This window comes from Ranitomeya imitator, chromosome 2 (assembly GCF_032444005.1).
Source record: "Ranitomeya imitator isolate aRanImi1 chromosome 2, aRanImi1.pri, whole genome shotgun sequence".
Taxonomy (NCBI): Eukaryota; Metazoa; Chordata; class Amphibia; order Anura; family Dendrobatidae; genus Ranitomeya; species Ranitomeya imitator.
The window spans coordinates 751,870,593-751,886,997 of NC_091283.1; the positions used below are offsets into that span (position 1 = coordinate 751,870,593).

The window sequence follows — 16,405 nt, forward strand, 5'->3', positions numbered from 1 at the left end:
ATATACTTATCCAAATGACAAACATTGAGGGAAAAAAGGTTTATGGCGATAAATGGAAGAACTTCGATGTGACGGCTATGAATGCTTACATCGGGTTACTTCTATTAGCTGGAGTATACAAATCATATGGAGAGTCCACTAAAAGTTTGTGGAATTCGGAAACGGGGCGTCATATATTTAGGGCCACCATGTCTTTAGAAAGATTCCACGAAATTTCCAGAGTTCTACGGTTTGATGACAAAACGGATAGATCTGAAAGAAGAAGCACAGATAAACTTGCCCCAATTAGGGATTTGTGGAGTAAATGGGTCGAGATACTCCCAAAATGTTATAATACCGTAGAAAATGTCACTGTTGATGAGCAGCTGGTGTCATTTAGAAGCAGGTGCCCATTCAGGCAATACATTCCAAGTAAACCAGCAAAATACGGTATAAAAATCTGGACTCTGTGTGACAGTAAAACATCATATGCTGCAAATGTTCAAGTATATATTGGAAAAAACCCTCTAGAAAGACCTGAAAAAAACCAAGGCATGAGGGTAGTTTTGGACTTGACCCATGGACTCAAAGGGAGAAACGTTACCTGTGACAATTTCTTCACATCCTACCAATTGGGGCAGATGTTACAAAAAAACAATATAACTATGCTGGGTACTGTACGAAAAAATAAACCTGAACTTCCACAGGGTATCCTCAATAAGAGAGACGTACACAGTTCAATGTTTTATTTTACAAAGGACACTACGGTAGCGTCGTACGTTCCCAAAAAAAATAAACAAGTTATCCTCATGAGCACCATGCACCATGATGCAAAAATAAGTGAGAGAGATGACAGAAAGCCAGACATGATTCTTCACTATAACGCCACTAAAGGTGCTGTTGACACATTAGACCAGCTTGTAGGCACGTATACATGTAAAAGAAAAACAAATAGGTGGCCTATGATTCTCTTTTACAACCTGATCGATGTATCTGCCTATAATGCCTTTGTATTGTGGCGGGAAATAAACCCCAAATGGCAAGAAAAAAAATTACACAAACGACGGCTTTTTATTGAGGAATTGGGGAAGTCTCTCACTAATCCATATGTAAAAACACGGCCACGAAATCCAAGAAATGAGAGTGCAGAAAAAGTGGCCCGACAAATTCGAGAGCATGGTGGAGACGGCGAGCCAACAGCTTCGACCACCACTGATACTGAAACGGCTTCCACCATCGCAACCAGCTGCAAGCGAAAAAGATGCTCATTCTGTCCAACGTCCAGTAACCATAAATCTAATATTATGTGTTGCAAATGTGCAAAATACTTGTGCAAGCGTCATGTAAATTATACATGTGATCAATGCAAGTAATACATTGATCGCATTTATCATTTGTTTTTGACAAAAAAACTTTTTTTTTTTTTTGAAAAGTTTGTATATAGTTTAGAATAAAGAAAAGTTTTTATGTGCAATATGAAGCAAATATTGCAAAAAATGTTAATTTATTTGATTCAAAAAATAAAAGTTTTTGATTTAATTTTTCATCTGATTATTGAAAACCATGTTCACATACAGTAAAACAATGCAACAGGTAATCAAATAACACTTGAATTAGGTACAAATCACAACTTTGTTAGGTCCGGTCAAAAATGACCGGGAACAGTATAAGTGTATAAAAAACAACGTTTTTTGCCATTTTAGAGAGAAAAAAGCTTTTTTTTTTTTTGCCTTTGAAAAAAGTATATCTACATAATGTTTGATATTATTACTTATAGTTAACATTTAGATCAAGATTTTTTTTTATCTGCAAAAATAATCAATTTTTACAAAAATCGAAAAAATACCATGTTCCCTTTTGGATATAAAAAAAATATAAAACAAGCTTTGTATTTATTTTTTTTTCTGGTATTTGAACAACCATCTTCACAAGCAATATAGTGCAAAAACTGTTTAAAAAAACCACTTAGATTAGCTAAAAATGATTATTTTATAAGGACGGTCAAAAATGACCGGGAACAGTACAAGTGTATGTGAAATCTAAACAGAACAGCAGGGTTAAAAGTGGCCTCTCAAATTTCACGCCGCTAATGTAGCTACTTGTGGATAGTGCACCGGCCCCTGTGAGAGAAGATTCGGAATCTCTGGAAACACGTTTCGGTGACAGACATTAACCATGAAAATCATGGTCTTCTGGGCTAAAAGGGAGCTATCAGAATAATTCTTGATGTCTCTTCCCTGATCTTTGTTAAAACTAATGCGAATAGGGCTACTGGTGGAAAGGCTTATCCTAGGTCATAATCCCACAGGATCAGGAAGGCATCTACCACTTGGGGACCCTCCCTGGGATTCCGAGAACAGAATCTGATAATTTTTCTGTTCTGTTGGCAAACGGATCTATATCCGGAAGGCCCCACATCTGTACTATCTGGCTGAAGATTTAGCTCTCAGTTCCTTTGTCTAAAGGCCCCTTCACATTAAGCGACGCTGCAGCGATACCGACAACGATCCGGATCGCTGCAGCGTCGCTGTTTGGTCGCTGGAGAGCTGTCACACAGACCGCTCTCCAGCGACCAACGATGCCGGTAACCAGGGTAAACATTGGGTTACTAAGCGCAGGGCCGCGCTTAGTGACCCGATGTTTACCCTGGTTACCAGTGAAGACATCGCTGGATCGGTGTCACACACGCCGATCCAGCGATGTCCACGGGAGATCCAGCGACGAAATAAAGTTCTGGACTTTGTTCAGCGACCAACGATCTCCCAGCAGGGGCCTGATCGTTGGTTGCTGTCACACATAACGTTTCCTTAACGATATCGTTGCTACGTCACAAAAAGCAACGATATCGTTACCGATATCGTTATGTGTGAAGGTACCTTAAGGCTGTTGCAGTTTAGGAAGCCCTCCTTGATGTTTTCTTTTAGGCTATGTGCCCACGTTGCAGAAATGTTTCGGAAATGTCCGCAGCATTTCCACAACTCCTTGCCGCGGGTAAAAGGCATGCGGAATTCGCATGCGTTTACCTGCAAAACACAAGCGTTTTGCCAGCGTTTTTAGCTTGCAGAATGCTTGCGTTTTGTGATTGAGAGGTTGGTCACTCTTGTCAAGCATCAATAGTAAAAGATAGAATGTTAAAAAAAGTCCATGTTGCCAAGCGAAAAGCCAAAAACATCACTGCTCTAGAGGAGATCTGCATGGCGGAATGGGCCAACATACCAACAACAGTGTATGGCAACCTTGTGAAGACTTACAGAAAACGTTTGACCTCTGTCATTGCCAACAAAGGATATATTACAAAATATTGAGATGGAATTTTGTTTCTGACCAAATACTTATTTTCCACCATAATATGCAAATAAAATGTTAAAAAAACAGACAATGTGATTTTCTGGATTTTTTTTTCTCAGTTTGTCTCCCATAGTTGAGGTCTACCTATGATGTAAATTACAGACGCCTCTCATCTTTTTAAGTGGTGGAACTTGCACTATTGCTGACTGACTAAATACTTTTTTGCCCCACTGTATATCTCCTCAGCGGCGCTCCCGGTACATTCCGTTCCCAGGGATGCTTTGTGCAAAGGACCTTTGTGACATGACCGCAACGTCATCCCAGGTGATTCGCGCAATGCATCCCTGGGAACGGAAGCTGCCGCGTGCACCACTGAGAGCCGGGAGGACTCTGGGGGGCATCAGAAGGTAAGTATATTATTTTTTATTTTAATTCTTTTTTTTTTTTTTTTTTTACAGAAATGAGGAGACTCTCCTCCACACCCGGGTACCATCCACACATGAATCGCTCACTTTACGCATGGTGGGCATAGCCACATGCGTAAAGTGAGCGTGTGAATGCAATCCTTTGGAGGCGGAATTGCCGCGATTCCGCAGAAATAATGAACATGCTGCGGTTTATACCGCTATGCGATTCTGCAGTGGGAAAATCTGCAGTATGGGCACAGCAACTGTGGAATCCCATAGGATTGCATGGGAATGTGGTTTTTAAGTGTTTTTATGAGTTTCTGCTGCCGCAAAAAACGCGGCAGAAGCGCATAAAAAACGCAAAGTGGGCACACAGCCTTATACTAACTCCATTAGTTGAAATAAGCAATCTGCCACCACCACCTACAATTTTCAGGCACGCCAACCCTGCTAAATCTTTTTCCTCGTCAAGAACAAGAAACCAATTGATGTGAGGGAAAGGTACCACCTTATTATCCTGTAGAATTCCCTGTCCTTGAAGGGCGAATCCCCTCTCTCATGGTGATGTCATGGGTGATCGAGAAATCATTTGTTTTTAGTGTGGCCATATTCTGAGCCATATATTTTACATTTTTCTGTCAATGGAGCTGTGTGAGGGCTTTTTTTTTTTTTTTTTTTTTTTCAGGACAAGATGTTTTCACCGATAATATTTTTTGGGTACATACAATTTTTTTGTGAGGCTAGACTAGCAAAACCCATCAATTCTAATATTTTTTTTTTCTTTCCTTACGGCGTGCACCATATAGGATAAATACAGGGTGGGCCATTTATATGAATACACCTGGGTGGGCCATGAATATGGATATACCTAAATAAAATGGGAATGGTTGGTGGTATCAACGTCCTGTTTGCGGCACATTAGTATATGGGAGGGGGAAAACTTTTCAAGATGGATGGTGACCATGGCGGCCATTTTGAAGTTGACCATTTTTTAATGCAAATAAATGGCCCACAAAGTTGTATCCATATAAATGGCCCACCCTGTATTTTATTTTAGAACACCAATCCTAGGAGTTACAGCAGGAGCCTGGCTGTAACAGAGACCCCTGTAGCCGATAGCACCAGTGGAGAAGCTGTGCGACCAGCATGACAGAAATATCCACCATAGAGCACTAAATGACATGTCATAGCTGATATAGCCGTCAGTGTTAAAGGGTTAAATCAATACATCTTAAAAACTTGTATTTCTCATGAGATAACAATTCCTAGACATCTTTTATTAGAATTCTGTTCAAATTTCTGGGGCGTATAACTTTGGATCTATATAGGAAAAAAAAAAGCTTACACAAGGGTATTCTACGTTGAGTGTGGCCTTAATCAATCTGACACTGTCCAATCTGTCCTGACTAGAGAGGAGCGAATATTTCAATATTTGGTGCGGATTACGATCAGCGTATTTGCAATATTCAGCGAAAATAGAAGAAAGGCATTTGGAGTCAATGGGAGTACAGATGAGCAAATATGTTCGGAAACGATCATCAAACAAAAATCGGCACGAATATGGTACGAATATGGCAAATTTCGTTTTCCGAACATATTCTCTCATCTCTAGTCCTGACAGGGTCCCTGACACGCCTACGATTATATTGACAACTGGGTGTTACTATTCACCTTCTCAAACTTTAGGGAGGAATAATCGAAATCTGCATTGTAACGTTCCTTTAAGAAAAGGTACTTGAGAATTTATATTTTATAGAAAAATATAATTACATAGAAAAACAAATTGGACAGGTTCTCATTAGATGTATGGATGTCAGGAAACTGCAGTCACTTTTTAGTCTGCAAAATAGAATACGCATTGAGACACATCGTACTGTAAGAATCCCTCTAAGTGTTCAACATAACTTTACAGATGGTGCTGTGCAAAAAAAAAAAAAGAAAGAAAGTGATGTTTATAAATCCTGACGCCATGTGCAGCATTGTTTGCAAAGCACAAAGTATAACAGAACTAAATTTACGCAGGAACATCACCAAAGCCCATTCTCAAATCGAGCCTTGCTTCTACACTGCAGTATGGCAGGTGCAAATGCCATAAGGAATACTCTGACCTTTCTAAGCCACCTGCTACTGGAAATCTGTATTAGCCTCTCAGGACATGAGACGAAACAGAAAAAGACTCGTGCTGTCATTATGTTCACCAACATATGATCTTACATAACAAAAGAAAAAAGAAAATTATGTACAATAAATAAAAAAAAAATATATATATATATATATATATATATATATATATATATATATATATATATATATATATATATATATATATATATATATATATATATATATATATATATATATATATATATATATATACACATACACACACACATACACTTTTTAATTATAGTAGAATGGCAAACAAGTTACATTACACATTTAGATTAAAATCAACTTTAGTTTCACACCACCTCTCTTAGGCTACGTTCACATTTGCGTTGTGCGGTGCTGCGTCGGCAACACACAACGCAAATGTAAACGCATGCACAACGCAGCGTTTTGTGACGCATGCGTTCACTTTTGCATGGTTTTTGGCACAGAAAAAACTGCATCATGCAGCTTCCTCTGCGCCCTGACGCATGCACCACAGTGACGCATACGTCACAAAACGCAAGAGCAACGCATGTCCATGCGCCCCCCATGTTAAATATAGGGGCGCATGACGCATGCGTCGCCGCGGCTGCGCCCGACGCAACGCAAATGTAAACGTAGCCTAAGCTGACGATTAATGGGAATCTTTCAGCATCTTTTGCTATGGAATCGGAAATCAGCACGGTGTAGGGGCTGAGAACCTGATTTCAGCGATGAGTCACTTACTTGGGCTGTGTGGGCGCTTATTATTTGTGCCCTGTGCTGACATTTCTACTGATCCCATTTTTGGGGAAGACACAATTATTGCCTGTTACTACATTGCTGTGGAAAGCAAAAAAAAAAAAAAAAACTTTTTTTTTTTTAACAAACATACCAAATGTGTTTTTTTTGTTCGTTTTACAGTATTTTTAATTGGTCAAAAGGGAGGTGATATAAACTTTTTTTTTCCATTATTTTTAAAACCATTTTTTAACTTATTACTGTATTTAATAGTCCCCTTAGGGGAATTAAATCTGTGATTGTCTTATTGCTTGTAGGATTGTAGTGCATCAGGTTAGCTTTCACAGAAAAATCGTCATGACAAGCACGGAGGTCTTCAGCAGACCATCGACTGTAATGGCAACCCTTGGGCGGTCATGTCACATGCACATGTTAAAAGCCCCAGTCAGAAACTGATGGCAGCATTTAACAGGTTAACACCTGCAGGCAAATTAAATCAGCCATCATCTGCTCGGAAAGGAGCGGGCTCGGCATGCATGCACCCATCAAAGGCAGGGACACGACATATAATGGAAAAGTCAGACGTCATGAAAGGGATACAATATGACAGCACAAAGTTATACTTATGATTCTATGAATAAACAACAAAAACAAACAATACAGAAGTAAACTAGAAGGGAGACTCTAAATGGCTAAATGTGCGATCTAACCAATAACTCAATGTAATACTTACATTTTACATTATTCAGGATGTCTTTCAGTTGGCTAAAATTGTGCAGCAAGGGGTCCTGCTCTTCATCCTAAAAGAGTGAAATAAAAATAGCCACCATTACTAGGAAGCCAAATCTCAGACTGAAATATAAATAGGTAAATGGATTCAAAAGAGAATGGGAAATGTAAAAGAAGGAGGATTCATTTCCCTACTACTGAATTCAACTTTTGGAATTTAACCCCTTCCCAACATTCATGGTTGGCTGGTACTCACCGACCTTTGAAATATGGATAAGTCATGGACATTTTGTGCGCACAGAGGCTGTGTACGCGAGAGTCGCCGGGTGTCAGCTGATTCGGACAGCTGATACCCGGCACTCAGTACTGAAGCAGTGGCTGCACCACTCCCGGGACTTTAACCCCCTAAATACTGGAATATCGATCACAGTATTTAGCAGGCAAGCAGACGGACGGAGCCTTCTCTGTTCTCCAATCGGCATCATCGCGAGGGACCAATCATTGCCATGGTGACCCGATGTTGTTACATTCAGGTCACCATAGCTAGCAAAATTGGTATAACATGCTCAGAGCAAGGTGTAGCAAGTTTGTCAGTGTAGAACTGACAGTTTGTAAAGTATTGCTAAGTTGCTGCTTTGCTATGATTTACAAATGATCAGACTGTAAAAGTGAAAGTCCCATAGTGGGACAAAGTAAAGAAGTAAAAAATAAATAAATATGGCAAACAAAAAAAATAAAAAATTTTGGCGCTGTACACTAAAGTGGTTAACTAGTGGGCCAGTCTTATAGGTTGAATCGTTCTGGACTCGCCGATACCAAATATGTGTATCTTTTGTTCTTTTCCATAAAAGTGTATTTATATACACACACACACACACATACATATATGTACACACACATATATACATATATATATACACACTGTGTTCCAAATTATTCTGCAGATGACATTTTTCTCGGATTTTCCTAAATGGTCGGTGCAAATAACAGTCAGTCTAATAAAAGTCATCACCCGTTAGAGTATACATCAAATTTAATTGAAGAAACCTCCCAATGATAACAGTATAATCTCCAAAATGAATAAAAAAAACTAAAAATGCACTGTTCCCCAAATTATTAGGCACAGTAGAATTTCTAAACATTTGATATGTTTTAAAAAACTGAAAATGCTCATTTGTGGAATTGGCAGCATTAGGAGGTCACATTCACTGAACAAAAAAAGCTATTTAACTCCAAAACATCCTAACAGGCCAAGTTACATGTTAACATAGGACCCCTTCTTTGATATCACCTTCACAATTCTTGCATCCATTGAACTTGTGAGTTTTTGGAGAGTTTCTGCTTGTATTTCTTTGCATGAAGTCAGAATAGCTTCCCAGAGCTGCTGTTTTGATGTGAACTGCCTCCCACCCTCATAGATCTTGTGCTGGATGATTCTCCCAAGGTTTTCTATAGGGTTGAGGTCAGGGGAAGATGGTGGCCACACCATGAGTTTATCTCTTTTTATGCCCATAGCAGCCAATGACTCAGAGGTATTATTTGCAGCATGAGATGGGGCATTGTCATGCATGAAGATGATTTTGCTCCTGAAGGCACGTTTCTGTTTTTAGACCATGGAAGAAAGTTGTCAGTCAGAAACGCTATTTACTTTACAGAGGTCATTTTCACATCTTCAGGAACCTTAAAGGGCCCCACCAGCTGTTACCCCATGATTTCGGCCCAAAACATGATTTCTCCACCTCCTTGCTGACGTAGCAGCCTTGTTGCGACATGGTGGCCATCCACCAACCATCCACTACTCCATCCATCTGGACCCTACAGGGTTGCTCGACACTCATCAGTAAACAAGACTGTTTGAAAATTCATGTATGTCTGGGCCCACTGCAACCGTTTCTGCTCATGAACACTGTTCAGGGGTGGCCGAATAGTAGGTTTATGCACCACAGCAAGCCTTTGAAGGATCATACACCTTGAGGTTCGAGGGACTCGAGGCACCAGCAGCTTCAAATAACTGTTTGCTGCTTTGTAATGGAATTTTGGCAGCTGCTCTCTTAATCCAACGAATTTGTCTGGCAGAAACCTTCCTCATTATACCTTTATCTGCATGAACTCTGTCTGTGCTCTGTTTCAGTCACAAATCTCTTCACAGTATGATGATCACAAAGTTTTTGTGAAGTATCTAATTTTTTCATACCTTGTCCAAGGCATTGCACTATTTAACACTTTTCAGCAGCAGAGAGATCCTTTTTATTTCTCATATTGCTTGAAACTTTTGGCCTGCTTAATAATGTGAAACATCATTTTTAAGTAGTTTTCCCTTAATTAGAATCACCTGGAAAACTAATTATCACATGTGTTTAAGATTGATTTCAGTTATCTATTTATCCTTAGACACAATACCATCCACAAGTTTGTTTGAAAAACAAAACAATTAAATCTTTATGACACTTAAATCCAATTTGCAACACTATATTTTATATATATATATATATATATATATATACACATATATACACACTATATAATTGTCTAAGGGTCACTTCCGTCTGTCTTTCTGTCACGGTTATTCATTCGCTGATTGGTCTCGGCAGCTGCCTGTCATGGCTACTGCGACCAATCAGCGACGGGCACAGTCCGATTAGTCCCTCCCCTACTCCCCTGCAGTCAAAGCCCGGCGCCCGCTCCATAATCCCCTCCACTCACCACTCACACAGGGTTAATGGCAGCGGTAACGGCCCGCGGTGTAACGCACTCCGTTACCGCTGCTATTAACCCTGTGTGTCCCCAACTATTTACTATTGATGCTGCCTATGCAGCATCAATAGTAAAAATATGTCATGTTAAAAATTAAAAAAAAATTAAAAAAAACCTGCTATAAACAAAAACCTGTTATACTCACCATCCGCCGCCTTTCCCGCTCCTCACAGCGCTCCCGGGACCGCTCCATTGCAAGCGGCAGCTTCCTGTCCCAGGGCTGGTGTGCGACAAGGACCTGCCATGAAGTCACGGTCATGTGACCGCGACGTCATCATAGGTCCTGCTCACAAGAGCTCTGGGACCAGAAGCTGCCGCTTGCAATGGAGCGGTCCCGGGAGCGTGGCGAGGAGCGGGAAAGGCAGCGGATGGTGAGTATAGCAGGACTTCAACGGGCCTTCGGAAGGTGAGTATATGTTTTTGTTTTTCTTAAGTCTCTACGTGGCTCTGTGCTGTATACTCCGTCGCTGTGCAATATACTACATGCCTGGGCAATATACTACGTGACTGGGCAATATACTACGTGGCTGGGCAACATACTACGTGGCTGGGCAACATACTACGTGGCTGGGCAACATACTACGTGGCTGGGCAACATACTACGTGGCTGGGCAACATACTACGTGGCTGGGCAACATACTACGTGGCTGGGCAATATACTACGTGGCTGGGCAATATACTACGTGGCTGGGCAATATACTACGTGGCTGGGCAATATACTACGTGGACGGGCAATATACTACGTGGACGGGCAATATACTACGTGGACATGCATATTCTAGAATACCCGATGCGTTAGAATCGGGCCACCATCTAGTATATGTATACGTATATGTTTACGTATATGTATATGTATACACACACACAACACACACATCTATATACATAATTGTCTAAGGGGTACTTCCGTCTGTCTGTCTGTCCTTCTGTCACGGATATTCATTGGTCGTGGCCTCTGTCTATCATGGAAATCCAAGTCGCTGATTGGTCATGGCTGTTTTGCGGCGACCAATCAGCGACGGGCACAGTCCGGAAGAAAATGGCCGCTCCATACTCCCCGCAGACAGTGGCCGGCGCCCGCTCCATACTCCCCGCAGTCAGTGTCCCCTGCGCTCCGCTCCCCGCAGTCAGTGTCCCCGGCGCTCCGCTGCTTACTCCCCGCAGTCAATGTCCCTGGCGCCCGCTCCATACTCCCCTCCGGTCACCACTAACACAGGGTTAATGCCGGCGGTAACGCATTCCGTTACCGCCGCTATTAACCCTGTGTGTCCCCAAACTTTTACTATTGATGCTGCCTATGCAGCATCAATAGTAAAAGAAAGTAATGTTAAAAATAGTACAAAAACAAAAAACCTGCTATACTCACCCTCCGTTGTCCGCTGAACCGCTCGTGCCTGCCGCCATCTTCCTTTCCCGGTGATGCTTTGCGAAATTACCCATAAGACCTAGCGGTCTCGCGAGACCGCTAAGTCATATGTGTAATTTCGCAAAGCATCCTGGGCACGCAAGATGGCGGCAGCTGCGCGCCCATCTGCACAGCGCCGTTGGATCCTAGGAAGCGGAGAGACAGGATGCTGAGGAGCAGCGACAAGAATGGTGAGTATGTTCAACTACAAGGGGCCCTCGGATCGTTAGGTGAGTATGTTTATTTTTTATTTTTTTAATCTGTGACATACGCGGCTGGGCAATATCCTACGTGGCTGGGCAATATCCTACGTGGCACTGGGCTGTATACTACGTGGCACTGGGCTGTATACTACGTGGCACTGGGCTGTATACTACGTGGCACTGGGCTGTATACTACGTGGCACTGGGCTGTATACTACGTGGCTGCGCAATATACTAAGTAAATGGGCAATATACTAGGTCAATGGGAAATATACTACGTCAATGGGAAATATACTACGTAGCTGGACAATATACTACGTGGACATGCATATTCTAGAATACCTGGTGCGTTAGAATCGGGCCACCATCTAGTTACTATATAATTGTCTAAGGGTCACTTCCGTCTTTCTGTCTGTCTGTCTCAGATATTCATTGGTCGCGGCCTGTCTGTCATGGAAATCCAAGTCGCTGATTGATCGCAGCAAAACAGCCACGACCAATCAGCGACCGGCACAGTCCGGCGGAAAAATGGCCGCTCCTTTCTCCCTGCAGCCATTGCCCGCTCCATACTCCCCTCCAGTCAGCCCTCACACAGGGTTAATGCCAGCGTTAATGGACCGCGGTGTAACGCACTCCATTAACGCAGCTATTAACCCTGTGTGACCAACTTTTTACTATTGATGATGCATATGCAGCATCAATAGTCAAAAGATCTAATGTTAAAAATAATAATAATAAAAAAAGAAATCATTATATACTCCCCTTCCACCGCCTTTCCCGCTCCTTGCGACACTCCGGTGACCGCTCCATGCAAGCGGCAGGTTCCGGTGGCAAGGATGCTATGCGAGAAGGACCTGCCATGACATCACGGTCATGTGACCGCGATGTCATCACAGGTCCTGCGTCCATACCAACCCTGGGACTGGAAGCTGCCGCGTGCACCGCACACAGGGCCAGGACTTCAACGGGCTTTCGGAGGGTGAGTATAGGTTTATTTTTTATTTTAAGTCTGTATACTTTGTGGCTCTGTGCTGTATACTCCGTCGCTGTGCAATATAGTCCCACAAGGTTCAGTCCTAGGGCCACTGCTCTTCTCCATTTACACCTTTGGCTTGGGACAGCTCATAGAATCTCATGGCTTTCAGTATCACCTCTATGCTGATGACACACAGATCTACATCTCTGGACCAGATATCTCCCTACTAACCAGAATCACTCCATGTCTGTCCACTATTTCACCCTTCTTCTCCACTAGATTTCTGAAACTTAACATGAACAAAACAGAATTCATCATCTTTCCCCCATCTCACGCGACTCCCCCCCCCCCTATCCATTACAGTAAATGGCTGCCCACTCTCCCCAGTCCCACGAGCTCGCTGCCTCGGGGTAATCCTTGACACTGATCTCTCCTTCAAATCGCATATCCAAGCCCTTTCCACTTCCTGCCGACTTCAACTCAAAAATATTTCACAAATCCGTACATTCCTCAACCAAGAATCTGCAAAAACCCTAGTGCATGCCCTCATCATCTCTCGCCTTGACTACTGCAACCTCCTGCTCTGTGGCCTCCCCTCGAACACTCTCGCACCCCTCCAATCTATTCTAAACTCTGCTGCCCAAATAATCCACCTGTCCCTCCGCTATCCCCCGGCCTCTCCCCTCTGTCAAGATCTTCACTGGCTCCCCATTGCCCAGAGACTCCACTACAAAACCCTAACCATGACGTACAAAGCCATCCACAACCTGTCTCCTCCATACATCTGTGACCTCGTCTCCCAGTACTTTCCTGCACGCAACCTCCGATCCTCACAAGATCTCCGTCTCTACTCCCCTCTTATCTCCTCTTCCCACAATCGCATACAAGATTTCTCTCGCGTATCACCCCTACTCTGGAACCCTCTACCACAACACATCAGACTCTCGCCTACCATCGAAACCTTCAAAAAGAACCTGAAGACCCACCTCTTCCGACAAGCCTATAATCTGCAGTAACCACCGATCGACCAAACCACTGCATGACCAGCTCTATCCTCGCCTACTGTATTCTCACCCATCCCTTGTAGATTGTGAGCCTTCGCGGGCAGGGTCCTCTCTCCTCCTGTACCAGTTATGACTTGTATTGTTTAAGATTATTGTACTTGTTTTTATTATGTATACCCCTCCACACATGTAAAGCACCATGGAATAAAATGGCCCTATAACAATAAATAATGATAATAATAATAATAATAATAATAATATACTACGTGGACATGCATATTCTAGAATACCCGATGCGTTAGAATCGGGCCACCATCTAGTAAATATGTGTGTATATATACAGTACATATAGTAAGAAAGTCTAGCACTCAACTTCAGTAACCGTAGAAACGATTTATTGGTAGCACTAGAAACGCTTCAGTCCCTTGGGACTTTCATCAGTCACGTGCCTATGACGGCCGATAGGGCCAAGGTGATGGAGCAGAGAGAGATACACCTGTATATAGCGCATAGGTAGAATACCCCTAATAGCGCTAATGGGGGAAGAATGAGAGCTTGAGAGCAAAGAGGATACGGTGGGGAATGGCCACCTGCCGGGTAAAATACCCGCAAACTGAGCGTACTGGATGGAGAGGAGAAGAACCGTCTCCAGGCACGGCGTCCACCGCAAGTTGACGCCGTGTCTGGAGACGGTTCTGAAAGTGTCCCCAAGTGCAGTGGCAAAAACCATCAAGCGCTACAAAGAAACTGGTTCACACGAGGACCGCCCCAGGAAAGGAAGACCAAGAGTCACCTCTGCTTCTGAGGATAAGCTTATCCGAGTCACCAGCCTCAGAAATCGCAGGTTAACAGCAGCTCAGATTAGAGACCAGGTCAATGCCACACAGAGTTCTAGCAGCAGACACATCTCTACAACAACTGTTAAGAAGAGACTTTGTGCAGCAGGCCTTCATGGTAAAATAGCTGCTAGGAAACCACTGCTAAGGACAGGCAACAAGCAGAAGAGACTTGTTTGGGCTAAAGAACACAAGGAATGGACATTAGACCAGTGGAAATCTGTGCTTTGGTCTGATGAGTCCAAATTTGAGATCTTTGGTTCCAACCACTGTGTCTTTGTGCGACGCAGAAAAGGTGAACGGATGGACTCTACATGCCTGGTTCCCACCGTGAAGCATGGAGGTGGTGTGATGGTGTGGGGGTGCTTTGCTGGTGACACTGTTGGGGATTTATTCAAAATTGAAGGCATACTGAACCAGCATGGCTACCACAGCATCTTGCAGCAGCATGCTATTCCATCCGGTTTGCGTTTAGTTGGACCATCATTTATTTTTTCAACAGGACCATGACCCCAAACACACCTCCAGGCTGTGAAAGGGCTATTTGACCAAGAAGGAGAGTGATGGGGTGCTACGCCAGATGACCTGGCCTCCACAGTCACCAGACCTGAACCCAATAGAGATGGTTTGGGGAGAGCTGGACCGCAGAGTGAAGCCAAAAGGTCCAATAAGTGCCAAGCATCTCTGGGAACCCCTTCAAGATTGTTTGAAGACCATTTCCGGTGACTACCTCTTGAAGCTCATCAAGAGAATGCCAAGAGTGTGCAAAGCAGTCATCAAAGCTAAAAGGTGGCTACTTTGAAGAACCTAGAATATAAGACATAATTTCAGTTGTTTCACACTTTTTTGTTAAGTATATAATTCCACATGTGTTAATTCATAGTTTTGATGCCTTCAGTGTGAATGTACAATTTTCATAGTCATGGAAAAAAAAAAAAAATCTTTAAATGAGAAGGTGTGTCCAAACTTTTGGTCTGTACTGTAAAATATATACATACATATACTGTACATGAGATAGATATATATATATATATATATATATATATATATCAAATCTCATGTACAGTAGATATATATATATATATATATATAGAAAAAAAAAAACCAACCAGCACTCCCAATGTGAACACATGCAAGCTGCAAGCTGTATCATATAGATATAAAGAAACACAGCAGCACATGTATATGAATCTAGGCCATGTGAAAACACAGACAAATATTCGATATGAATCATACTACTCAAAAAAATTTTTTTTGAAAAAAATTTTTATGAAAAAATATTTTTGAGTAGTATGATTCATATCGAATATTTGTCTGTGTTTTCACATGGCCTAGATTCATATACATGTGCTGCTGTGTTATATATATATATATATATATATATATATATATATATATATATATATATATATATATATATATATATATATATATATATATATATATATATATATATATATATATATATATATATATATATATATATACACACACACACATACACACACACACATAAATACATTTTTATGGAACAGAACAAAAAATACACATACCGGTATTTGGTATCGCCGAGTCCAGAACGATTCAACCTATAAGACTGGCCCACTAGTTAACCACTTTAGTGTACAGCGCAAAAAGAAAGAAAAAAAAAAAAAAAAAAAAGGCAAAAAACTATGCTTTATCAGCATACTGCCGACTGAAAGGTGGAATAAAACGCGACTAAAAAGATGCAAGTAAATAAAACTGGTATTGCTGAAAATGTCATGTAGTCCCGCAAAAATCAAGCCGCCATACAGCTCCACCAGCAGAAAAATAAAAGAGAAATCATAGCTCTCAGAATAAACCAATGCAAAAATATTTATTCTATAAAATAGTTTTTAAAGTGTAAAATCACCAAAAATAGCGCTATTTTGAGAGAATTTTTTCTGAATACATGCTACAGCGCAGATGCCT

At 41.8% G+C, this 16,405-nt stretch overlaps 1 protein-coding gene across 8 annotated transcripts in view; it reads right to left on the reverse strand.

The window, feature by feature from the left end:
- GBF1 (golgi brefeldin A resistant guanine nucleotide exchange factor 1) overlaps positions 1-16,405 on the reverse strand; it is a 349,375-nt gene that overhangs the window by 297,981 nt on the left and 34,989 nt on the right. For all 8 annotated transcript variants that reach the window (XM_069753292.1, XM_069753291.1, XM_069753293.1 and 5 more), the window contains exon 3: positions 7,279-7,345. In XM_069753292.1, coding sequence (XP_069609393.1) covers positions 7,279-7,345 — 67 coding nt within the window. The remainder of the gene's footprint in view (positions 1-7,278; positions 7,346-16,405) is intronic.